Source organism: Podospora pseudopauciseta, assembly GCF_035222475.1.
Source record: "Podospora pseudopauciseta strain CBS 411.78 chromosome 2 map unlocalized CBS411.78m_2, whole genome shotgun sequence".
Classification (NCBI taxonomy): Eukaryota; Fungi; Ascomycota; class Sordariomycetes; order Sordariales; family Podosporaceae; genus Podospora; species Podospora pseudopauciseta.
In genome coordinates, this window is record NW_026946663.1 from 4921216 (window position 1) to 4945365 (window position 24150).

At 54.1% G+C, this 24150-nt stretch overlaps 9 protein-coding genes across 9 annotated transcripts; 4 read left to right on the forward strand and 5 right to left on the reverse strand.

Moving 5' to 3' along the window:
• Nucleotides 1–687: 687 nt before the first annotated feature.
• Nucleotides 688–1221, reverse strand: QC763_213830 (uncharacterized protein; the record flags this gene model as incomplete). The annotated part of the gene is made up of 1 exon (XM_062910421.1): nucleotides 688–1221. One exon carries the CDS (start codon nucleotides 1219–1221, stop codon nucleotides 688–690), a length of 534 nt encoding a protein of 177 aa, XP_062769350.1.
• Nucleotides 1222–2715: 1494 nt separating this feature from the next.
• QC763_213820 (uncharacterized protein) lies at nucleotides 2716–7395 on the reverse strand (the record flags this gene model as incomplete). The annotated part of the gene is made up of 2 exons (XM_062910420.1): nucleotides 2716–7072; nucleotides 7145–7395. 2 exons carry the CDS (start codon nucleotides 7393–7395, stop codon nucleotides 2716–2718), a joined length of 4608 nt encoding a protein of 1535 aa, XP_062769351.1.
• A 466-nt stretch (nucleotides 7396–7861) lies between these two features.
• Nucleotides 7862–12079, forward strand: CEL6B (1,4-beta-D-glucan cellobiohydrolase cel6b). The gene is made up of 2 exons (XM_062910418.1): nucleotides 7862–11666; nucleotides 11726–12079. Exons 1-2 carry the CDS (start codon nucleotides 10636–10638, stop codon nucleotides 11952–11954), a joined length of 1260 nt encoding a protein of 419 aa, XP_062769352.1. The 5' UTR covers nucleotides 7862–10635; the 3' UTR covers nucleotides 11955–12079.
• On the reverse strand, nucleotides 7924–9644 carry RIB1 (GTP cyclohydrolase II; the record flags this gene model as incomplete). Its single annotated transcript, XM_062910419.1, has 2 exons — nucleotides 8033–9644; nucleotides 7924–7971 (listed from the first exon to the last, which is right to left on the reverse strand). Exons 1-2 carry the CDS (start codon nucleotides 9218–9220, stop codon nucleotides 7924–7926), a joined length of 1236 nt encoding a protein of 411 aa, XP_062769353.1. The 5' UTR covers nucleotides 9221–9644.
• Nucleotides 12080–12937: 858 nt separating the features above from the next.
• QC763_0045270 (uncharacterized protein) lies at nucleotides 12938–14931 on the forward strand (the record flags this gene model as incomplete). Its single annotated transcript, XM_062905677.1, has 4 exons — nucleotides 12938–13123; nucleotides 13284–13505; nucleotides 13534–13833; nucleotides 13939–14931. 4 exons carry the CDS (start codon nucleotides 12938–12940, stop codon nucleotides 14779–14781), a joined length of 1551 nt encoding a protein of 516 aa, XP_062769354.1. The 3' UTR covers nucleotides 14782–14931.
• QC763_0045280 (uncharacterized protein) lies at nucleotides 12957–14487 on the reverse strand (the record flags this gene model as incomplete). The annotated part of the gene is made up of 3 exons (XM_062905678.1): nucleotides 12957–13423; nucleotides 13552–13867; nucleotides 14405–14487. The coding sequence occupies 3 exons, from the start codon at nucleotides 14485–14487 to the stop codon at nucleotides 13301–13303; spliced, it is 522 nt and encodes a 173-aa protein (XP_062769355.1). The 3' UTR covers nucleotides 12957–13300.
• A 306-nt stretch (nucleotides 14932–15237) lies between the features above and the next one.
• On the reverse strand, nucleotides 15238–16115 carry QC763_213790 (uncharacterized protein; the record flags this gene model as incomplete). The annotated part of the gene is made up of 3 exons (XM_062910417.1): nucleotides 15624–16115; nucleotides 15433–15557; nucleotides 15238–15342 (listed from the first exon to the last, which is right to left on the reverse strand). The coding sequence occupies exons 1-3, from the start codon at nucleotides 15655–15657 to the stop codon at nucleotides 15238–15240; spliced, it is 264 nt and encodes an 87-aa protein (XP_062769356.1). The 5' UTR covers nucleotides 15658–16115.
• Nucleotides 15918–19352, forward strand: QC763_213780 (uncharacterized protein). Its single transcript, XM_062910416.1, has 6 exons — nucleotides 15918–16692; nucleotides 16748–16865; nucleotides 16926–17376; nucleotides 17436–17473; nucleotides 17546–18107; nucleotides 18163–19352. The coding sequence occupies exons 1-6, from the start codon at nucleotides 16471–16473 to the stop codon at nucleotides 18434–18436; spliced, it is 1665 nt and encodes a 554-aa protein (XP_062769357.1). The 5' UTR covers nucleotides 15918–16470; the 3' UTR covers nucleotides 18437–19352.
• A 2847-nt stretch (nucleotides 19353–22199) lies between these two features.
• On the forward strand, nucleotides 22200–24074 carry QC763_213770 (uncharacterized protein; the record flags this gene model as incomplete). Its single annotated transcript, XM_062910415.1, has 1 exon — nucleotides 22200–24074. The coding sequence occupies one exon, from the start codon at nucleotides 22200–22202 to the stop codon at nucleotides 24072–24074; it is 1875 nt and encodes a 624-aa protein (XP_062769358.1).
• Between the last annotated feature and the right edge of the window lie 76 nt (nucleotides 24075–24150).

Sequence of the window (24150 nt, forward strand, 5' to 3'; positions counted from 1 at the left end):
CACACACCAAGGCATATCATTGATGTTGAATGTTGTGTTGTGGCTTGCGCTCCTTTCCAGTCCAGCACATCACCAGCCTCAGGGACAGATGTGGCGCAATATGCATGGAAGAACCAACCTCTCCGAAACATGCAGGGAAAAGCGAGACACGAAGAATTCCATCCCTTGTATTGAACACACCACTTACTAAAGAATAAATATCCTTGAAATCCCCGTTGCCAAAAAAGTTCCTTCCATTTTTATATCCTGCCATGATGTTGCCCTTTACCGAAACCCAGTCCAAAAACCCAGACACAGAGAAGAGCAATGCCTCGAAGTTGACTCCCCGATACCGAAAAACAGTTCAAAACGGATGGGTCGTGATTCTTACAGGTAGCTGTATGACAGTGTGTGTGTGCCTGCTTGTTTTGCTTGCTGATGAACCAAGAGACAAAAAAGACAGAAAAGTCGACTCCCAACACCTAGCTGAATGCAAACAGTGACAAAGCAAAGAAAAAGAAAAGAAATCCCAAATATGCTTCGACCTAGACTGCATCTCATCCTTCCTTCGCATTACTCTGGTTCGATGTCGGTGGCATGTCAGGAGTGGAGGGCGTGGCGTCAGACCGACCAACCTTGTCCTGGAGCCCTACTGCAGGAACCCTCGTGAAAGGGGAATTGTGTTTGGGTCGTCGCCCGCGTCGCCATTTAAGCGTCGGGCGCGCTCCGTCTTCTCCTTCCACTCCGGAGTTCCCGCTCGGTATCCATGAGTCGGCTCTGGACCCACGTCCGAAACGCGCGATCGCCTCTCACCGCCTCACAGTTGAGCAGCTCCGTCAGCACCCTCTTGATGCCCTCGTTGACGTCACACAGTTTGGCCTCCTCCTGGGCGACTTCCCCCAGGCAGCCCGACGACCCAGATCTCTTCATCATAATGGTCGGGATGGACGAGCTGCGGAACTGGTGACGCGAGGACGACACGGCCGGGGCGGGAATGATGCCGGTAGGCGAGAGTGATGACGTAGTGGTGGAGGGCGAGGAGAAAAAGGAAGCCGACTGGGGCGATCGGAGCTCATCGAGGTGTTGACGGAGTGACTCGTGCTGCTCGTGCAGGAGATAGTACTTTTGCAGCGCCAGGTCGCGGTCGTGGTGGTGCATCATGGTCGGCACTGGAGAGGAGCGCAGATCAAACATGGTGGCACGGGCGGTGCTGTAGGAAGACGAGTTGGCGGTGGCGTTCATGATGATGATACAGATATTGGAGAGGCTGAGATGTGTTGGGAAAACAAGACTGAAGATGGAGATGGAGATTCGATCAATGCGTAGCGTGCTGCATTCGAAGGGGGTGCTGGTGCAAACGGCGGGACCATTGGAGGAGTTCTCGGACGTGCTATGTGTGTGTCGTTATTTGATGGCGAAGGACGGGATGGAGGAAAGCAACAGAAAGAGTCGGCGGCGGTGGTGTATAACAGTTGTATATGGCGTGCGTGTGATTGAAGAATGAAATTGCGGTCGGCGAGACGCTGCTCTGCGCGAGAGTGCCTTATCTCTGGGTGGCTTCTCGTGCCCCTGGTCCCCTGCTCGGACGCTGTGCCCTGGCTCTCGGAAGAGCTGAAAAAGGTGGAAATGGGAGGGCGCTTCCTCTTATGACGATGACGACTGATAGAAAACAAGTGTCGACAAGGTAAGGTATCAGATTGTTTGACAGGTCCTGTTAAGTGGTTGAGGCGTGCGGCTCTGTTCGTGGCGGGCGTGCGTGTCGGGGTGCTGCTGGGTGGTGCCCTGAGATGTGGGCAAGCTCCGTTATTTGAGTTTGTGGTGATCGTCGAGCTTGTCGTCACTACTGCTTCCGACACAAAGGAAGATCCCTGCGTTAACTGTCTGTGGAACGGGCCTAGACACAGTGTGCTGTGGGTTGTGTGGGCGGGGTGGAGCTGTCAGAGCTCCCCTCTCACCTCACCCCTTTCCGGCCCCGCAGGTAAAATGCCTGCTGTTTTAATTTGGAGACTGAGATGACGGTACGACTTGCAAAAGATTACGAATATAAAAAAAAGAGAATGAATGGCAAACAGATCCTGCCTGCTCACGACATTTGCAATATCATATCAGAAAACCCAACATCGGGCAGCTGCAGAAGAATAAAAAGTGGAGAAGATAAGGGCCACCCGCAGGCGAGACAGTTAAGGTAGAGATATCTGAAGACAGCATCCGCTGGGACGGACAGTGCGAGTGTGTTGTCGACCCCTCTCTTGTGTCGTGTCAGTCCGTCCCATCGAGGGCTTCTTTTTATTTTATTTCACCGCTCCGGGCCATTGTTCCTTGCTTCGCGCCGATAGACTTTTTGGTCTGCAGCTCAGCCCCATCACCAATGAGCCAAGCTGATTCGAAAACATGGTCTTGATGCCAAGCTTGCAAAGGAGCCCAAAGCTTCAAACAGACCGCTGGCTAGGCCTCGAATTGCATCTGTAGTGGGGTAACGAATACTACCGTGGTACATTCTCAAAGTACCCGTGGCCCGATCCTCATCGCGCAATTTACGTACAACCCTCGGAAGCTAACGCCACATGATATCGGCATCTGCAACGAAACATCCCGACACTGCAGGTGAGACAGCAACAGAAGACAGTCAGTGCCTGTTGATCATTACCATAATGCAGCCATACGTGCCATAACTATTATACATGATAGTATCTACACTACATGTGTATCCCAATATCCCATTATCCCATCATCTCATCACTTGTGAAAGAGGCCATCTGTTATCCGCTTCCTTGCCCTGGCCAAACCCTGACTGCTGGCGCTATCCGGCTGCTGCGAACTTGCAATTCTCTGCGGAACCGACGCCTTCTCCCGCAGAAGGCCGAGAGAAGAAGCCGGTACACTCATACCTCGCTTGCTCAAGCTAACCCGCCTTGCTGCTGACGTCGGCCTCCTGACCCAGCCGTCACCATCGGGCCAATCAGAGTCCTGCGAATCCTTATATGTCTCGTCAATGTCGTCCTCTGCGTAGTTTTCTTCCAACGCAGGCTCGGGACTGCTAAGTAGTGATATCACCTGTGACCTCTTCGGGACTTGAAACTGAGCCGAAGTGCGCGCGCTTCTACGCCGGCAAGTCTCGGTATGGGACGACACAGGTTCCATCTTGATCTTTGCCATGGAGCTTTGCTCGAGGTGCTGTGACTTCCTAGGCGACGGCTTCTCAATGGGCTTCACCATGAGCCTCCGTGCAAGTGTGGATGGGCCTCTGCGGACGTTGGGAATATCCGAGTCTGAGCTCGAATCCCCATCATCAGAATCTGATTTGCCAGAGTCGTTAGAGTCTTCAGACTCGCCCTCCATGTCATCCAGCCGCCGCATGGCTTCCTCATATTCCGCATCTGCCGTTGTCTTTGACATGCGCGACTTCCCTAGTGGAATGACGTCAACCTGGACCGGGTCCCGGGCCGGCACACCCGAACTGTTATTGGTCGAAGGCTGAGTGCAGAGCTCGCTCACCGATGGCAGGGATTCGTCTGATGACGAAGACTCGGAAACAGCCCGTGCAAGGCGAGAAGGACGAGGCGTTGGAATATTGTCCTCCTCTTCTGCCTGCTCATCCTCTGATTGCTCATCCTCCTCATGACTTTCGACCTCGCTGGGTTCATCTTCCATGGCATAAGGAGGCGAGCTGCGGAGTGCATCTCGGTTGGCAGAGTCATCCTCGAGTGCATTAAGCGAAGAGTCGGCCAGATCGATGCTGAAGTATGGGTCAACTTGCCTCTCGTTCTGGATGCTGCCAATCTCCGAGGGCGGTAGTGCTAGTTTGGGGGACTCAACCCGATGCTCAGACGGCGGCAGCGAGATGGCATCCGAGAACCCATTAAAAGGCTCCAGCCAAATCGGCCGCGAATCAACGCCGTTGGTTGTACCGCGTGAAGCACGGCGAGATCCCAAGTCGCTTTGAGGCTGCGAGGATTCAAATGGTCTCGGCAACGCATCATGCGACATACCCGTCAGCTGTCGTGAGGGCGAGTGGCTACTGCGGTTTGAGAGTGCGTCATTGGCAATGGATGGATCAACCTCCTTGCGGAAGCCAGCTTCGCTGATCAGCTGACTGATTTCGTGCCGCCTGTCTTCCGTCATGGATATATCTTCGACAGACATCACCTGAGCGGCCTGGGCCTCCTGATCTTCACTGGAGCCATTGGGGTCACAAGATTCGGGGATGACGCTTTCCTCAAGAGTCTGAGTGTTGATATCCATCTGTGATGTCTCGTCAGTAGATTGTTCCGGTGCTTCATGCCCGAGGGTTGCCGATGTTTGAGCGCTCGTGGTCTTTTCGAGGTTGTTGGCGGTATGGGACGGTGATGGCTCCTCCACCGAAGGCGTACCTGGAACTATTTGAGAGGGATACTGCAGGACGCGGGGCTCCATCATTTCAGATAAATCCAGGGTCCGGTAACCCTCCTCCTCCTCCTCCTCATCTTCCTCATCCATGCCCGGAAGTTCAAACTTGTCGTAGACACGCTTGCCCTCGTCATCGTAAACCTTTTCGTTTCGGTCCAAGTACTGATCTCTTTTGGCAAGCCGGACCCGAAGAACACCATGACCCTCCAGATTGATAATGATTCCCGTCAGGCGTGACACTTGGGGCGCCCAACTCGTCGCCTTGGACATCAAAAGTTGCTGCCAAGTAAGAATCATACCAGGCGCAGCACTTCCAGGCTGCAGCAAGGGGAGAGTCGAAGGGTCTGCGGGAAGCGGTGGAAGGTCATCCTCTTCCTCCTCCTCCCGAACCTCTGATACACTGTGCTCGGGTTGTTCCTGCGGCTCGTCATCGTAGTTCAGGGTAGTCTCGCCATATTCCGTGCTTGCCTCGTGGTAATATGGCCCTCTGTCATCATAGCTATAGTCCCCAATGCCACCCACGTCCGGCCTTCTCTTTTTCGTTTTCGGCGTCTCTTCATCTTGAAGCTGATACTCGTCTTGAGTACGCTGCTTCCTCTTCTTGCGGCCACCGTGTTGGTATTTCTGCTGGGGATCCCAACGTTGGACAAACGGGAATGGAGGCTCACTGAGCTCCACGCCCTCCTGGCAGCACTCGACAGCCCTATAATTGATCTTGGCTCGCCAGGCATCTGGATCCCCGTCCGCATCGCAGGCAGCGTCCTTATGGGGTGCCACAGTTGTTTCAGACAGCCGAGATGTTGCTTGAGCCGCTGGAGCCGCATCGTGAGCCGAAGCTGGCTGGCTGGGGGCATCGCCTTGCAACTCCTCCACAATCATTCCAGTCAAAGCTCCAATGCGCTCCAGCATCTGTGCCTTCTTCGCAGCGATAACCTCAGTTACACTGGCAAGCTCGGTAGAGTCTGCCTCGGTCATACCAGTACTCGGAGCCGTAGGAGCTAGCGCCGCTAATGCCTCAGCGCGAGCATCAGCCTTCTTTGCCTGCGCCAGAGCCCTTCGTCGAGCGTTTCTTTTCCGAGTGGATGGCTTGCCTTCCCCAGGGCGAGGTGGACCCGCATCTTCACTTTGAACGGCCGGTGCTTCGGTGACTTGCAGGGTCTTAATGGGACTGGGCGCGATCTTTTTGGGTTCTGGGATAGCACGCTCTTGGCCAACAGAAGTGTCATCACCGCTTGAGGATTCGCCATCGCTGGAGGAATCATCATCGCTGGAGGAATCGATGTCGCTCGAGGAATCTTCACCGCTGGAAGCCGCCTCTTGGCTGGAACTTTCACTTGCCGAGCTGTCGTCGTCACTTGATTCACCGTTCGAATCATCGATTGAAGAGCCGTCAGAGTCCTCGTCGCTGGAGTCAGCTTCATCGGAATCACTTTTACCGCTTGAATCCTGGTCAGAATCAGGTGCACTGCTGTTTTGATCATCATCAGACTTGGGATCACCGGCGAGATCCACACCCTCATCACTACCGTCACTGGCGCCATCGCTGTCGGCATCATCGTGGTACTCATTGTCGCTCTCACTATTGCTGCTGCCGTCGTCGTCATCGTCACTGTCGCTATGGCCATCACTGTCGTCGCCCCCAGATGGCTTGGTGTCGGCAGTGGTTTGGGCCTCCTCGTTATTCTCATCCTCGTCACGGCTCAGGTCGTCGTCGCCATCCGGGTTCGAGTCAGTGAGATCATGTTCTGAGGAGCCTGGTACAGGTGGGCAGACTTTCGAGGACGCCACTTCGGGTCCACTGTCACTTTCGCTGTCGCTAGTGCCTGATTCTTCAGAAGAGGAGTGATGGCTAGCTTCATTGGCATCCTCTTCCAGGGCATCATTCTGGCCTTCATCATCATCCTCGAACTTGGTGTGCACAGGAAGGTTGACAGGTTCTCCTTTCTTGCGCATCTCCTCGACCATGTATCTAGAAGCAGTGCCATTAAGGATGGAACCGCTCGGGAATCCATGCTGATCGTAATGCTTGATCACGGACGCAACCGATTCAGCGTCGCTGTCGTCTTCCTCATTACTGTCCCTTGGTCGCTTGGTACCACGCTTTCGACTGTCGATGGGAGCCTCGACTTCCTTCGCCTTCCTTCGTGCATTGACGCCGCGCTCCTCACCGTATGTTATGCTGTTCTCGCCTTTCTCGGGTTCCATATCATTCCCCAGGTCCCTTAGTTCAGCCTCGAGATCGGACTCATCATCTTGAACATCTTCCTCGAGGTCTGCATCCTCGTCTGAATCTGAGTCCAACCCTTGTTCTTCCATGTCATCCTCATCGATGGGCTCCATATCCGACTCGTCCTCGTTCACATTCTGACCACCAAAATCGTCGTCTTCTACATCCTCGTCCGAGTCGGCGTCATATGGCGCACTGAACCTGACACTTCCGGCCCTGCGGGCTTTCTTCCGTCCCCGTTCGCCAGACTCGGTGATCATAAGCTGTTGAGCATCGTCGTCTTCTTCCTCGCCATGTGGTTCGTAGGTAAGTCGTGGGCGTTTCAAGGGCGGTATATCCACTGCAGGTCTGCTGTAGGCAGCTCTTAGGCGAGGGCGGCCGAAAGGGATACCGTCAAGAAGATGACGGCCGTCATTGGTGATCTGATCGCGGCCGCTCAAGCGACGCTTCCTTCGATCATTTGTAACAAGTGGGCGAATGCTAAGAATAAGTGGCACATGTTAGTTTGGATCGCTTCGTCGAGTACAAAGGCGCGGGACGGAACAAACGTACTAAATCTCTTCATCATCCTTCAGTACGTCGGCCACTTGCTGGAAGTGGAAGAAGTCAAAGGCGGTGCCCGTGTCCTTCTGTCTCAACTCGATGGTGTAGTCCTCCAAACCCCATTCGTTGCTCTCTAGGGGGATAATCTCGTTGACTTGTTCCAGTAAGTTTGCAATGGTTGGGTCATTCTCCGTCTTGCAGCTGAAGACGACTCGTACGTCAGGGAGGGCATGGCGGCGGACCACCAGTCGCAAACGCATGTTTCAGTCGAGTTGACTGGTATTGAACAGGTTGAATCTGGATGGTTGATGATGCGTAGAAAAGAAAATTCCGGGAAAAACGTCGTCGCGAGAAAAATAGACTGGAGCACGCAGAGAAGAACAAAAAGTAAAAATGAGTGACGGATTGACGGGATCGACGGATTGACGCGTGCGAAGCTTTGGGACCATAGCTGTCGCCAGGCTGTCGCGGGTGAACTGTGGAAAGTTGCCGCGTCTTGCAGCTTGCATCTTATCTTATCGATAGTGGGGTGGGTTTTTGCGCGGACTGCGATAACCCTAGTGCTAAGAACCACCAACTACGACATGGGCATCGTAACCCTGAGGGTGGCAGACCGAGTCCTGAGGGTGTCGAGCTTCAACATTCACGATGCCAATGCGTGATCCAAAAGTCTACCCATTTTCTGCGGTCGCTAATCCAGGTATCTACTTTGCGAATATACAGATATACACGTGCTTCTTCTCCGAGCTTGCCACAATCCCAATCGTCAACCATTTCCTCGAGTAGGATTACCTCGGCAACGCGCCTGGGTCTAAGAGATGCCCCATCTTTTCGATCTGCGGGTGCCTCGCGGTTAGCATTTGCCATGGTGCAGCGTAGAAGCACAGAATATCTCACCTTTGTCTTCAGATATCCTTCCACCTCGGGCGCCCTGAAGCCGCCCTTGCCCTTCCACGACAGAGGCACCATGGCCACACGCTCCTTCACCACCACCTCCCTGTTTGGTCCCTCCACGGCGCGAATCTTGTCTGGGTTGTTGGTCAAGAGACGCACTTCTTTCTGACTGAGGTCAAGCAGCATGGCTGTTGCAAGGCCGTAGCTCCGCGCATCAGCGGGATGTCTCAAGAGCAGGTTTGCCTCGACTGTGTCCGACCCCAAATCCTGCAGATTGTAAGCCTTGAGCTTCTCACCCAGCCCGATGCCGCGACCCTCCTGCCGCAGATAGATGATGATGCCTCCTGCTTTGTTTGAAGGCAGAGACATGAGCCGCGCAGCCTCGTCGAGCTGCTCGCCACAGTCACAGCGCGCAGACCAAACGGTTTCGCCTGTGTAACACTCGCTGTGTATCCTGACCAGAGGTGGTTGGCTCTTGTCAGCCTCTTCTGGTTCTTGTCTCTCTGTTGCCGAGCCATCAGCCTTTTCCAGGCTTGTCGTTCTCCCTGGGTACAGTCTGCCCGTGTAGGCGCCCCGCACAAGGCGATCCATCTCGGTCTCGCCCTCGCGTACGGCATCGAGTGACTTGCTGCGGATCGTGTTTCCAAACACAATGGCCAAATGTTCCTTGTTGTCCACATTGTTGGTGTAGAGGTGGAGAAACATCTCGGCGCCTGTGGTGGTCGGGATACGCGCGCGGACGATGCATTCTACCTGAGGGAGTTGCTCGAGGAGTCGTGGGTGTTTGGATCCACAACCGCCGGAGGGAACCGAACTGTCGACTGGGACGCCGCGCGGTTCTGAGAGCAATAGGCTGGACGGAGTAGCGGTCCCTGGGGTGGCGGGAGGTGTGAAGGCTGGCGACAGCAGCGAACTGGGCGGCGGCGCATTTGATGGTGTCCCTGCGCCATCATTGTCGTCGCCGTTGCTGTCATTATCATTACTGCTGCTGTCTCCGTCCTTGGGCGTGGACGGTGATGTGGCAGAAGTGCCGACTGCGGGGTCGGAAGAAAAGGAGAAGTCGGGGTGCGACACATCGGCATCACCTTGTGACGAGTGCTGGGCGTCTGTTGGGGGAGAGTAGAAGGAGGGCAACTGGCTGGTCGTCCTCTCGGCGTGGTGTTGCCATTCGTCTGGCTGCTGGCCGGGCATTGCGACGGGACTGGAATGGGATGGAGGGGCTGGCACGCGCGTGTGGCTGTCGGTGGCCGGTGACGGGTGGTGCAAGGCAACGCAAGGCAACGCAAGGCTATCCGCAATCACAGGCTCGGGCCGTCGGTTCCAGGGCACGTCTGGGTCGGTCTGTAGGTAGGGTAAAGAAGGGTGCAAGGGGGTCAATGGCGCAATGAATGGAGAGAATCAATCAGTCAACGCAAGATTCGAGCCTTTTTTGCTAGTTTCAAAAGATGACAGCTTCAACCGGGCCGGCGGGCGATTCCAAAGCGATTCACGGCCATCTGGGGAAGCATTAGTCATGTGCTGCCCGCATCGCCTCGGTGCTTTGGAGTTCGGCAGGCGGCGAGACAACTTCCCCATACTTTGCGGGGTTCGGCCCCACTCCTCTCCATCTTCAAACTTGACAGTTGACTGCCATTGGATTTTTTGGCGACAGCGACAATTCATTGTTGTCTATTGCGTATCTGGATAACCTGGATATGGTGAGCTTGCAGAAAGACCCCTTTCAAAATACAATATCACCGATTATTAAACATTGCATTTGTACAGATGGCATATTCATCATCAACTTACAACCGAGCATCTCCGATGGGTGATTGCTTGATAAGCTTTGTCTTATCACGATCCTGTTCATCATCTTCCATCCAGTCACGCCAGTCAACTCAGGCCAACAGGATGCAGGAACACATCTTGGCTTCCCCGGCTAGGCCAACTGTTCTCCAAAATTAGCATGCTAAAGGCTGATGCAGAACGCCCATTTCGATGCCAGCATTCACACGCAGCGGAGGCCAACATGTATTCTTCCGAGATGTCGTCAGTTCGGTTCAAGTGCGGCTCTTCAGTGCCCAGACAAGGCACTATATTGCACCAGGCACCACTAGGTAGCGCGTGGCATGTCGAGCGCTTGAGAAAGGTCCAGGAGGTCCTCATCAACCCTCTCGAGCATCTCGTCCGGGCTGGGCTCCCGATCCAATATATCTGCGTGTCCTTGGAAAGAGGTTCCCTTGACCGCTGGGAAATTGGTCAATGCAGCTTGAGGTCTTGTCGCTACCGTGAGCCCACATGGGCAACACCGTCTCCCATCACGCAATGTTTCTGTGTTTCCTCTTTGGGACGTGGAGGAAACGGATCTTCGGGAGGGCAACCGGGAGCCGCACCCCAGGCCAAGACCTTAGCCTACCAGCGCGATGTGTCGTTCCGAGTGGGCCATCGCCCACTCTGTCCATGGTGCCGGCACGACGTCTCCTTCGACGCCGGGAAACCCGTCGACATCCTGGCCGTTGCAACTTGGCTAACGGAGGTGGGCTGTCATGGCGAACCGATTCGGAAGGGAAACCTGGGGGAGCGAGCCAGATGAACTGGTATAAGAGGCATCCGACGACGACCTCAAGATGGGGGAGTCTTTCTTGCTTCTTCAGCCAGCCTCTCCAGCTCTGTCTCCCACTCCATCCAGCCTTCTTCTTGGACCTACCATCACCATGCGTGCCGACGTCTTGATTGCCGCTCTGGCCACCGGCGCCCTCGTGGCTGCCGTCCCTACCTCCCCCAAGAAGCCCACCCCTCCCAAGGGCGACGTCTCCAACCCCTTCGTTGGCAAGACCCAGTTCGTCAACCCCGAGTGGTCCAACAAGCTCACTCAGACCTACAAGAGCTTCCTCAAGAAGGGCGATGTCAAGAACGCTTTCCGCACCCTTCAGGCCCAGAAGGTCAGCACCTTCGTCTGGGTCTCCCGTCTCTCTGAGCTCTCCAGAATCGACGAGGCCATCGCCACCGCCCGCCGTGTCCAGAAGACGACCGGCAAGAAGCAGATCGTCGGTCTCGTCCTTTACAACCTCCCCGACAGAGATTGCTCCGCTGGCGAGTCCGCCGGTGAGCTCCTGAGCGGCGAGAACGGCTTTGAGCGCTACAAGGAGGAGTTTGTCAAGCCCTACGCCCAAAAGGTCGCCGCCGCCAAGGACCTCGAGTTCGCCATTGTCCTCGAGCCCGATTCGCTCGGAAACCTGGTCACCAACCTCAACATCCCCCTCTGCGCCGGTGCCGTTGACACCTACCGTGATGGCATCGCCCATGCCATCACCCAGCTCCAGCAGGACCACGTCCACCTCTATATTGACGCCGCCCACGGTGGCTGGCTTGGGTGGAACGACAACCTTCCCCTCGCTGCCGATGAGTTCGCCGAGGTCTTGAAGAGAGCCGACGAGGCTTCCGGCAAGAAGAACAAGATTCGTGGTTTCGCCACCAACGTCTCCAACTACAATCCCCTTCACGCCGTCGTCCGTGAGAACTACACCGAGTGGAGCAACAGCTGGGATGAGAGCCACTATGCCTCCAGCCTGGCCCCCCATCTCGAGGAGCGCGGCCTTCCTGCTCACTTCATTGTTGACCAGGGCCGTGTCGCCAACCCCGGTGCCCGCAAGGAGTGGTATGTTTCCCCTGGCATTTCTTTCGATGGACCTCAAGCTAACATTTTACGTGTAATAGGGGTGAGTGGTGCAACGTTGCCCCCTCCGGATTCGGACCCGCTCCCTCCACCAACACCAACAACACCGTCGTTGACGCCATTGTCTGGATCAAGCCCGGCGGTGAGTCTGATGGCGAGTGTGGCTACTTCAACGCTCCCCGCGCCGGCCATTGGCACGACGAGTTTGCCCAGCAGCTCGTCCAGAACGCCCATCCTTCCGTTTATGAGAATTGGTGGAAGTTCTGGTAAATACAAAAACTATTTATCAACGAGGTGGATGGAGTAGGGTGTTTTAGAATTCTTGTACATATTTAATTATTTGCCTTGTCTATACAAACCAAGGTTAATCACAAGACCTTTTGTCAATTACTTCGGCTCCCTTTTGCTTTTTGTTTCATGGTGATGTAGTCTCTGGACATCCGAAGCGTGGTTATGGCTTGCTTTCAGCGTCTTGGCAGGGGTAGGTTCCCAAGCAAAGACATTGGATGTTTTCTCCATTCTGATTGTAGTTGTTGAATGTCCTCCTCTTCGGCCTCATGCTCAATGTTTTACCAGCAATTGATATAGTGTGGATTTCATGACACTGTTGACATGCCCAGAACAGAAACAGTTCAAGTTTCTGTCCTTGCGGTCAACAACTCCAGTCCTAATTCCCGGGGAATCACGCAGACCTCAAACTTCGAAACGGACTGGAAACTTTGATGGTGTTTTAAGGTTGAGCGCCTTGTGGAATTCCCTCGCTGGTGGCTGCAGTCAGGGCGCCATCCTCTCCAACTTCGGAACCGGTGGGCAAGCCCCCCTATATACACAAACCCGCCAGCCTTGCGCTGTGCTCCTTGTATTCTCCCCCTTTGCTCTCGCCAGCCATTCAGTCGCACCCACGTCTCTCATTTAAACCACTTTGTCCTGGGTGACCCGACACTCTTTTGTCAAATCCAAAACACAGCGGCCACCACCATTCTGCATCGTTCTTTGCCTGCAGACCACACGAACAAAAGGCGATGAAACGAAGTTTTGCCTGCCAGTGTATGTTGGCAATAGGTCTGGTCATTGGAGAGGAAGTCTACCCGGGCCCACACACAACTACTCACGTCGATGACCTCCCGGAGCATCTCAAGCCCGGGGTCGCCCATCCCAAACCCAAACTTGGCTGCAGCGACGTGTTGACAATCTACCATTTCAACGATGTGTACCACTCGCTAAACCGGGAGCATGTCGCTTGCTTTACCACCATGCTCGAGTCGGCCAAAAACGGGGGGAACCCCTTGAAGGTTGAACTCCGGGGCAATCCTAAAAACTCCTCCACCCCGATTGTGGTTCTCAGCAGTGGCGTCTTTGCCCCAGCTACCCCGAACGGGCAAGCCACTACAAATGCGGAGGGGATCACGACTGTTTTATCACAGCTGCCCATTGATGTAGTGTGCTGCATCTCTGGCATGTTCCCAACTCCCGTTGTCATTTCTGTGTGCCGTGTACTGGCTGATATTAGATACCCCCAGCAGCTCCCCCAGAGAGCCTACCTTTCCCCCGTTCGGGCTGGCTTCTGCCTCTCCCAAACATCGCTCCTCAGAAGCACAGTCCTCCGCATTTTGCTTTCAAGACGCCGGTATCTCCGCCCCCAAGACCAATCTCGTCGTGTCCCCCGCCGCCGCGCTGGTATCTCCTTCAGCCCAACGCGTCTTTGATATCCGGCAGCAGAGAAAGTACAAGATTGGCTTCTTTAGCATGGTTGGCATGGACTGGGATGTCCACTCCACCAATGTGTTAGATGATCTACCTAAGGAGCACAAGCAGTTTCTTGTGAGTGAAGCGAAATCCACCTGCAAAGGTGCTGAGGACAGAGTACAGGGTTGATCTTGTGGTTGCCGTGACGAATATGAGACTGGCGGAGGACCTCCTTCTCAGTGGTGCGACGCAGGAAAAGGGGCTCGAGAGGGTGGATTTTATCTTTGGAGGTTATGACCGTGAGGCCGTGGGGACTTTTTACCCTGAGATTGTGATGCAGTCCCAGCACAGCGAGGGGGAAAGCAAGGGTAAGGTGGGCAGTGGTCGATACGAGGTCACCAGTCCAGATATCAAGGGTCGTCAAAAACGGCGCGGCGTGGGAAGGGTTGAGTGTGGTGGAGATGTGCGTCAAAAAGGAGGGCGAGGACTTGCCGGAGCTGGACAGTGTCAAAGGTAGGCGTCGTATCTTGTCCTTATTGCCTTGAGGTCTCCTTGCAAAGACTGACAGGTGGCTGTGTTGCTTGAACGCTACCCACCTTTTGCATCTCTTTCTCCCTCGGTCCGCATGCTCAAGACAATTGACACTGTCACTCCTGACCTCGCCAGCTTGACCACCCAGCCCCTTTTCGTCTCTCGCTCCAGGATCAACGCTAAAGAGGCAGCTGTCCGGCATTCTGAGACAAAGGTTGGCAATTTCATTGCCGATTCCATGATGGCCTACTACGACGCTGACATAGTCCTGTTCCCGTCTGGTGCCATAAGATGTGACCGGATTCTTGGATCCGCATCTGAGGAGCAGCGACAGTTCGAAGTGATCGGGGCTGACATCATTGATTGCTTGCTGTTCCAGAACCAGCTTGTATTGAAGCTGATCACCGCGAAGGCGATGAGAGCTGCGTTGGAGAACTTCGTGCCCGAGAGGCACGCCGATGGCCGCTTTCTTCAGATAGGAGGCTTGAGGGTGAATGCCTCACTGGCGAGGCCCGAAGGGGACAGAATTGTCTTTGCGAAATGGGTTCTCCAAGAGCATGTCAATGGCACGCGGATTGAAGAGCATATTCGTGAAGAGAAAAATTACGCCGTTGCCATGACTGAGTGGTTGGCCAACGGCTGGGGAGGTTTCTCTATGCTCCGCAAGGGACAATTATTGCGAGAGGGTGAAGCGCAAGGCATGACCGACACCGACCTCTTTTTCAAGGCTTTTGGGGAGTGGTCAGACATCGACAACGCGTTTATTTCCATGGCCACCGGGAACAGAAAGAAGAAGCAGGCCCCGGTGGCTGTGGAAAAGTACCTGAACAATCCGTATCTGAGCAGTCGGAACCTCCGGTCTTTGGGCCGTCAGGTATAAGATGGTGCTTGGCAAACACGATGAAAAGGGGGTCCCCATTGTCTCACCAAAAGTTGATGGAAGAATCCATTTCCACAAAGACCTGAAAATCTCGAGAAATTCGCACAGAGAGGGGGTCCTAGATAGATAGGCGGGTCGGCACAACCCTAGAGCTTTATAGACTAAATATAAGCGAACCAGATTGCCTAGCTCGTAGCCTGATGATGGACAAGCCCGAGCAATGTTGTTGTACTGAACAGACACTGTTCTGTCCCTGCGCCTCAGCTATGCCCGGATTGTCAGCTTCCTGGTCCTCGAGATTCCCAGGCAGGTATTTGCTCGTGTGCGATGCAATTGCCGTCTATGGTTTCCCAGCCTAGACCACCATGCTTCATCTTCTTATTCTGTATGTACACTACAAGCCCATCTTGTGATTCCTGTGCTCGCCCGTTCGTTTCCCCGCCGTCTTCCACCACTCTAGTTACTCCGCGCACCTCCCTTGGCCTCTCTGAGCTCGTCCATCTTGGCCACCCGCTTCTTGAACTCGACGTACTGGCACTTTTCGTAGCTGTGTCTCTCGTCCTGTGGTGTGGTCAGTATTGTCAGCTACCCCGCGATGAGAGCGGTTCGGGGGCCAGTCGGTTGACAGGGACGCTGGGGTAGAATCCGTACGTTGCACTTCCAGGGAAGGTAGTATGTGTCCTGGCGACAACGGTTGAGGGGGATCAAGAGGTGGCCGCAGCTGTCGCGGTACGCCATGGGGAGTTTGGCATCACGCATCTCCTCGCGGGTCGCCTCTGTGTGCTCGTTACGTTAGCCAATATGACGGAGATAATAGGTTGCGAATGGGGGAAGCAACATACGCCGCGGGATCTCGGAAGCCGTGCCTGTCGCCATTTTTGCTGCAATTGAGGCGGGCTAGCGTCGACAATTGCGAGGGGGGTTCGAGGTGCTGATGCTTGCGCTTCTGTTCTCGGAGCTCTGGCTACTGTCGCTGAGAAGCCAGTGGAGCTCCCAACCTTGAGGTGGTCAGTGCTGACTGCCACTGTAAGTCTGAGCAAGGATCAAGGCACGTGTGGAATCACGTGAAGCCTATGGGTCGTTTTTTGTGCACGGGCCATTTCCCAGCTGTCGTCCCAACCACCAACAAACACTAACCGACCAAGTCTTGTCTCCGGCTCGTCATCTACAAGACGAGGCCATCCAGCTCGGAGATGGGCGGGTGCAACACAACTCGCCGAGCTCACTTAGCCGGAACTCACTCACGGTCACCATCCCTTATTTCCAACCATACTGTTTGATTTGAGTCGCTACCATGATTTCAACTCTTGCACAGAACGCCCATGGCTATGCTCTTTCGGTTATTTTTGCATTTTCCAGAAAACCAAGATGCTCTCGGCCCTCACTACAAATGATCTGCTGATCAGCCTCACTTTATCTCGCATGCTGTGGCTCCTCTGGGCTACCTCTCAGTTCCTGAACCGACCCTGTGAGTCTGCCTGTATTGACGGGTTGCTTTGAAGCCGGTGGTGTAACTCCAGATAGATAGACTACAGCATGGAGGTATGGGTGTGTTTCGTTGCAATGCTACCTACCTACATGCTGTTCTGTCAAGTGGCTCAAATATACACATCAGCAATGCCCTGAATCTTGTGACTCTCTCTCTCTCTTCATGTCTAGTCTTTTCACCTTTTGCTCTTGGGCTTCAAAATGAAGCCGTCTGTCCTTGTTTTGACCTTCCTAGGGCGTGTCGGTGCCTTACTGCCCTTGCCTCCAGCCCCCCAGCCCAACATCGCAACACTCAGCCTAGACACCTTGATGGGCAGTGAAAGCAGGTTCAGCCAATTGATTGACCACTCTAACCCATCTTTGGGGACGTTCAGTCAAAGATACTGGTGGGATACCACCTACTGGGATGGCCCGGGCTCTCCTGTATTTCCTTCCCCTTTTCTTGTCGCCCGAGGTCAATCACTAAAGTCACGTACAGGTGGTGGTATTTTCTCCAGGAGAGGCCAGCGCCGAATATTACAGCGGTTTCTTGACAAACCAGACCATAGTTGGTCTCTATGCCCAGGCCATTGGAGCTGCAATCCTCCTGATTGAACGTAAATTTTCAACCCTCCCCTCAGGCACGAGATGGGTCACCGGCTAAAATGACACAAAAGACCGTTACTGGGGCGATTCCTCTCCCTTCTCCCACCTCTCCACGGTCAACCTGACGTACCTGACCCTCAACGATTCTGTCGCTGATTTTGCTCATTTCGCCCGCCAAGTTCAGCTTCCGTTTGATGAATCCGGTCGGTCCAACGCCCCCAAGGCTCCATGGATTTTTGTAGGAGGCTCCTATTCTGGCAATCTCGCCGCCTGGCTCGACCACCTGTCTCCCGGGACCTTTTGGGCCTACCATGCGAGCTCGGCACCCGTTCAAGCCATCCGACACTTCTGGGAATACTTCACACCTATCTGGGAGGGCATGCCGCGGAACTGTAGCAAAGATTTTGAGAAGATCACGGCTCATATCGACCAGGTTTTGGAACATGGCAGTGAGGAAGAGGTGAAAAGTCTGAAAGAAGGCTTTGGACTGGGGGACATCAAGGAGAAAGGGGATTTTGCGTCGTACGTCTCAGCTCATGGAGAAATCAAGGGACCTTGTGGCGCCTAACAAAGACAAACAGAGCGGTTGGGTTTGCGTTGGCAGAGTGGCAGTACATTTGTAGGTGTTCCGCCATTACGCTTGCTTGTGCCTACCTCATCTGGCCTCACTGACAATGGAACCCTAACAAAGCCATCACCTCCAGCTACCACCGTTTCTACCAAATGTGCGACACCATTCAGGGGGTTCGTCCCGTAGATCTTGACGGATGGGGCACTGAGCTGTGGTTCCCAAGCGGAGCTCCTACCTCCTCGCCGGCAAGCAACGGTGTGGGGCTGCAAAAAGCTCTGATCAACTACTCTGCCTGGTTCAAGCACGAATTCCTACCCGATGCCTGCAGCAACTATGGCTATGAAGACTGGGCCCAGGTCAACTCGACTGGCTGCTACGACAGCTACAACGTGACCAGTCCGTTCTACACCGACTACTCGGTCAGCAACACCTTCAACAGGCAGTGGTTCTGGATGCTTTGCAATGAGCCCTTCTTTTACTGGCAGACAGGCGCACCGGCAGGGCAACCATCCATCATGTCCCGCCACGTTAGTCCCGAGTACTTTGAGCGTCAGTGCCGCCTGATGTTTCCAGACCAGGGGGACGCCAGGTCGGGTCTCTCACTGGGCAAGACAGAGGCCGACGTCAACCAACTGACCAGCGGCTGGTTCGTGAAAACAAATCGGTTAATATGGACGAACGGGTACGTCTTCCACAGAGTCAACTTCTTTCTCCTTGTTTTGCTAACGCAGCGACAGAGAATTCGACCCCTGGCGCTCTGGATCTGTCTCGAGCATATCCCGCCCTGGACGACCTCTGGAAAGTACGCCTGACGCGCCAGTGCATCTCATCCCCGGAGGCAGGCACTGCAACGATCTAGACACCAGAAGTGGGGAGCGTAACCAAGGGGTGCAGCGGGTGCAGCTAGAGTCAATCGCCAGGATGGTTGACTGGGTGAACGAGTTCTATGACGGGAAGGAGGGGAGAACCAGGGGCAACGGAGCCACACACATCCTCGGACGTGCTGTGTGAAAGACCGAGAGCTCCGTGATTCCCGGCTGGATCAACCATGATGTTTGCGAACTGTTAGCAAATGACTTCGAGTTGCCCTTCCAGACAGCCGAACCAGCGATGTCTAGAAAATAGCCATCCATCCGGTCACACTCCGTCCTTGTGCATCGTGAGAGTGCCTCATCTATATTGATGAAGAGGGGTGAAAGCCCAAAAATAAAGGGCGCCATGTCTCTGCTCTCCAAGGAACCTAAACGGAACCGATGAAGAGATATAAAATAGACATCATGTCCCAATAATGCTCGACTTTGGAAAGAATTGTGATCAGTGTTATTCTAGGCCAGAGACGGATGAAGGCAGCACAGAGCCCTGGCGCCAACAGCTAACGTCTGACCCCATCCAAAACTCCATCACAGTTCATTGACGGTAGGATTGCGAACGAAACATTCGTCGAGGATGATGCACAGTTGTGGTTCAGCCTGAGCCGCGGTGCCACGAGTCCGAGCTGTAGAAGATGTTGGTTACCTCATCGTAAGTACTCCACGGGCCCCGAACGGACGGGATTTAAGGGGCCGATTCCGGTGCTGCGAGCTTTGAGCTGCCGTACTAAGAACGGTCTTTCTGAGCTGTTGGAATCTTGTTGAGAAAGAGACAAACAACCAGTTTCGAGCTTGCCTTGTCCAAAGCCTGTGATCGCCGCGCTGGGAGCCATTTTTGGTGGTCCGGCAAGCGAATCGATGATAACCACTGACGTACGAAGTAGAGGAAAATTCCAAATAACTATGTTCGCTTCAGGGTTATTGTAGATATGATGTAGGGCAAATTAGCAATTGTGAAGAGCCGTGGCCAATGCTGCAGCCCAGATGCTCAAGCTCGCCGGGTTACAGCCCAAATGAGCGCTCGGTGAGAAATTGTTGTATCTGTGTGTGTGTTCGTGGTTGTTTTCTGGTATCAGTCGGTCGGAGGGAAAACAGATCAGTCCCAGAGATGCAAGGCTTCCAATTGCTCCGAGGCCCCCCCCCACGGTGGTGTTTTTTTTTTTGGGGGTGACGTGACACTGCAACCATTCGCTTGGTGCGTTGTTGAACCTTATCGCCCGCGGCGTCAGACGGAACAGTTTGGCCGACAGGACGGGAGCTGGTTCTCGCAGGAAGGAAGCGGCGAGAGTTGTGAGAGTCGCGATAATGCGGGTCGTGGATTCACAATCGCTTCATTTTTTGGTTCATGATACTGGAAGGGGTTACAGACACTTTCCTAATTGAGCAAGATGCAGCTTGCTGGCCAACCGGGCTTCTGTGCAGCTTCCAAGCCTTCCAGTGGCCGGATGCCCGTCCGAGGCCCATCACCGCTACATCTGCGACAGTGACGAGGTAAGTACCCCCCTTCTGCCGGGCAGCCCCCGCGCAGACCACAGGTCCTCCCGCAAGCCACCATGTTGCAAGCCGAGTGTTGAAGCTTTCACGGCTTGTGCCTGGGTTGCCGTTGTTATCGTTGCCGCTCGAAGGATGATCACGGCAAGCATCGGAGCTAAACACATTTAGCGCACGATCTTTGCGGAAAAATAAACCCTGGCCTCTTGGCACCTAGTGGAGTCGCCTATCCTCACCACAGCTCTCCCTACCTTATCTCGAGATCCGAGAACCTCCTGTGCTCCTTCAACCAATGTTTTGCAAAGCGAATGGTTTTATCACATGCCACCGACGTCGTCATATCGCCATGGTTTGGCGACCTCAGACCTGTCAGACTGTCTCCTCTTTGATGGCAACATCGAAATCTATGGCTCCCCGAATCGGCAGGTTACCACGGACTCCACACAGACTTCGATGCTGTCTGTAGCAGTTGCAACCCGTCCCGTCAACATCAACCTCTCCGACTGCAAGTACCGTTGCCAGTCATTGGCATATCGCCGTAGTAAAAAATGTCAGCTCGCAGACGCCATTAAACCCACGTCGACGCTTCTACCTCTCATGGGACCCCGGCCCCTTGCGCTGATCACAGACGTTGCGTTAAACTGCTTACATTACTGACTACCACATCTCTGACCGCCTGCGATCCATGGAACACTTGCATAACGTCCCGAATTACACATGAATGCACTCTGCGCGTAACCCTTGTTATCCTGAGGCTGAGTTGGTTCACCACTAGACGGATTTTCTCCCGTTGCCGACCGATACTACACGAAAAAACACACCAACATTTTCATCATGACGCCCAAAACTCAGGATAACAAGCAGGTGCCATCGAGAAGACTACAACAAATGACCAGACAAGGGAATTCATCCGAACGGAACGATCTACAGCGCGTCTGCGTCCTCTACTACCGGTAGGGCACCAATATTCCCACGGCCTGTAAGTTTTCTCTGCATGGTGACATGCTACCAGATGAGCACGCAAAGAAGCACGTCATGAACAACGATTGCTATCATCCTCGAGACTTAGTCACGGCCGTCTCCATCCGTCCGAACATGAGCCCCCCACGTCGTTCAGCAAAACGGGCAGGTTGCGAGGCTGGTTGCGATACAAGGATTGCAGGTCACTGATCAAATCCTGCGTGGTGTTTGGGGAGGATCAGAGAAGCAGTTGTGTGTGCAGCAGCGGAAAGCAGCTTTAAATGTCAAAGGAACAAAGCTGATACATGCTCAAACCCCAAACTATCTGCCTGCCGAGGTACCTAGGTAGTCTTGTTGGTCCATGAGACCCTGTACCCTCTTTGCCGGCTGTCACCCACACTTCCAACTTTTCCCTTTCTTTTTACTTTTTACAAATAACCCCCGTTTTGCCGGGGTGCTGGATACTTCGACACGTTCTTCTAGAACGCCACATGCAAAGAGCGAACAATGCGTCAGCCTCTTTCCCGGAATATCTCACGGTACCTTACCTCACACATGAACCTTTCCAACAGGATGTGCTCTCGCACTATCCCTGCATTCCCTTCCATCGTCCATGCATAGAGCCGACCACGATAGGCGAAGACACGTCCCACCCTTCCCATTATGGATCTCGGGAGCCCTGAAGGTTGGTACAACGGGTTACACGCGGGCTCTATTTGAGGCGATCGCACACAGATAGTGCCCGGACCCAGTCCAGTTGTACCTATGTTTGTTTTGCAGACACCAGAGAAGTAGTCTATTTACGTCCAGAATACCGCAGCCAAGCCAAGCTAGGAGATAGTTATCACTGGACGACCTGACTACTTTGGGCAAGATTCCGACCTCCCGCCCCCCTATGCATCCCACAGCCGACAAGACTACAACCTAGGCTCCCTCAATAATGCCCAGATTCTCTGCCCCCAAGGGGGGAACGGGGAAACGCCAGGATCATGGCATGGTCCGGCAAGTAGCCTGCTATTGGATCTCGGGGAAGAGGAAGTCTGAAGATGCCATTCTGGGCGCTATGCGTCTTTGAAAGTACAAGATCCCCAGGTATAATAAGACAGAGTAGTTGCCTCCTTGCTTCTACCTTTCTCTGAATCTCCACTTCAGATTACATGGGCAGTCATATAGGACACCGAGGTACCTTACCTTGACCATCTCATTCTTGAAACTTGGCGGATCTGTAAGGCTCCAAGTTTCAAATACCCCGTCAACAAAGAGCAATTTTCGGTATCAACCCCAGGCAATCTGTTACAGAGGGAGTGTAAAGCTGTATCAAGGTTCGCAAAGCATTCCAGTGTTTATTCATCATGTCACCATCTTGAGACGCTAACTACCTTACCGTGTTGTCTGTTAGACTCTGACACGTACACACACACACACCCAACATCCACACACAAGCAACGTACAAGATGACGATGCCTTCGCTATCAACAACACAACGGCACGGAGTTATCAGTGACCTCTCTCAAAACCATGCTCACCCCGGAACCCCTATTCAGACTCTCCCACAAGATATCTACGAGCCCTCGGACTGTGAATCTGACCACTCGGATGACGAGGAAGTTGATCTTTCCCGACAGCCTCCGGCCACAGCAGTAGCTACTACGCCCCGCCAATTGGAGGATGGGCTCGCTAAGCTTGATTCTACTCCGTCTCCTAGAGTCACCATCATCTCCACCCCACTTTCTCTCACTGACAGAGAGGACGAACCCGATTGTCCTGTCATACTTGCTGGGCTGGATCCGAGCCCGTTGCCCCCGAAGAAAGGGTCCCGAACCTATCGCTACTTTCGTTACAATTTTGGTTCTGTCTACCGCCGAATCTTCTGCCTGGCCTTCTTGGGCAACCTCTCGGCCCTCGTCGTCCTCGCTGCCAAACACGGGCTGTCAAGTCAGGCTGAGAGGTTCACCTATCAACAGGCCAGTATAGCGGTCACGGCCAACGTTTTGGCCGCGCTGCTGGTCAGAAATGAGCATGTGGTCAATGCTTTCTTTTGGGTCTTTGCCGACAAGGCTGTCACCAAGTACCTCCCTCTGAGAGCCAGGAGGTTGGGGGCCAAGATCTACTCCTACGGCGGTGTCCATTCCGGGTGTGCCGTGGCTGCTACGGCGTGGTACATTGCGTTTCTTGTGCTCCTGACGCTGGAATGGACTGGTTCCGACATCGCCGAGGATCAAGGGATGGTGAAGGGATACATCTACCTCGTCAGCTACACCATCCTCGCACTCTTGGTCAGCATGCTCGCGACCGCATGGCCCGAGTTCCGAAGAAGGTGCCACAACTGGTTTGAAGGCGTCCACCGGTTCATGGGATGGACGGCGGTGTTTTTGTTTTGGGTGCAGGTCTTGCTTCTCACTTATGAGAACTCCTCCCACGATTTCGGCACGGGGCTCGTGCAGTCACCCAACTTTTGGATGTTGGTGGTCATCACGGGCTTGGTCGTCTACCCTTGGACAAGGCTAAGGCTCAGAAAGGTCGAGGCCGAGGTGCTATCGAGCCATTGCGTCAAGCTCAATTTTGAGTACAGGGATGTGCACTATGGGCAGGCAGTCAAATTGACCGACAACCCTCTGAGAGAGACGCACGGGTTTGGGGTCATCCCTCATCCGTATGCTCCAAAGACTGAAGATGCCACCCACCAGACAAGCAGTAGCGGCAGCTCCATGGTGTCGGTTGAGAGAGAGAAGACGCAAAAACAAAACAAAGGGTTGTCGCATGCCGGTGAAAAGGGATACTCGGTCATTGTGTCCAAGGCGGGAGACTGGACGTCCAAGATCATCGCCAATCCGCCCACGCACATCTACACGAGGGGCACGCCGCAATTTGGCGTCATGAGAGTCGCTGGCATGTTTGAACCGTGCGTCATTGTTGCGACGGGATCTGGAATCGCGCCGTGCCTGAGTCTGTTTGTGCAAAAGCCAGACCACCCTGTGAGAATCATTTGGTCCACCAAGTCACCCTTGCAGACGTATGGGCAGGACATCATTGATCTGCTCTACGCCACCGACCCGCGTGCCATCATCATTGATACCTCCAAGGGCGGCCCCAAATTCAAAAGGCCAGATTTGGTCAAATTGGCCTATCGAGTTTGGGAGGAGAGCCAAGGAGAGGGGCCTGAGCAGTACGCGAGACTTGAGGGGAGAACCAACTCAACTGGACGAAAAAAGATTGTCGGCAAGTGCGAGGCCGTGGTGATTATCAGTAACCAGAAGCTGACCAAGAAGGTGGTATATGGGCTGGAGAGCAGGGGCGTTCCTGCATTCGGAGCCTTGTTTGATTCCTGAACGTTGCCTTTTAGAAGCTGGGTACGGTACCCTTTATTTGTTTAGTCACGCTGACGCGTTGCAAGTTGAAAGATTC

Excerpts from the sequence above, each read along its gene's own strand:
- CEL6B (XM_062910418.1), top strand. The coding sequence starts at position 10,636 with ATGGGGGAGTCTTTCTTGCTTCTTCAGCCAGCCTCTCCAGCTCTGTCT. Across the intron at positions 11,667-11,725 it reads CCCGGTGCCCGCAAGGAGTG|GGGTGAGTGGTGCAACGTTG; the intron begins GTATGTTTCCCC and ends TACGTGTAATAG.
- QC763_213780 (XM_062910416.1), top strand. The coding sequence starts at position 16,471 with ATGAAGCCGTCTGTCCTTGTTTTGACCTTCCTAGGGCGTGTCGGTGCC. Across the intron at positions 16,693-16,747 it reads GGGATGGCCCGGGCTCTCCT|GTGGTGGTATTTTCTCCAGG; the intron begins GTATTTCCTTCC and ends AGTCACGTACAG. Across the intron at positions 17,474-17,545 it reads GGCAGAGTGGCAGTACATTT|CCATCACCTCCAGCTACCAC; the intron begins GTAGGTGTTCCG and ends ACCCTAACAAAG.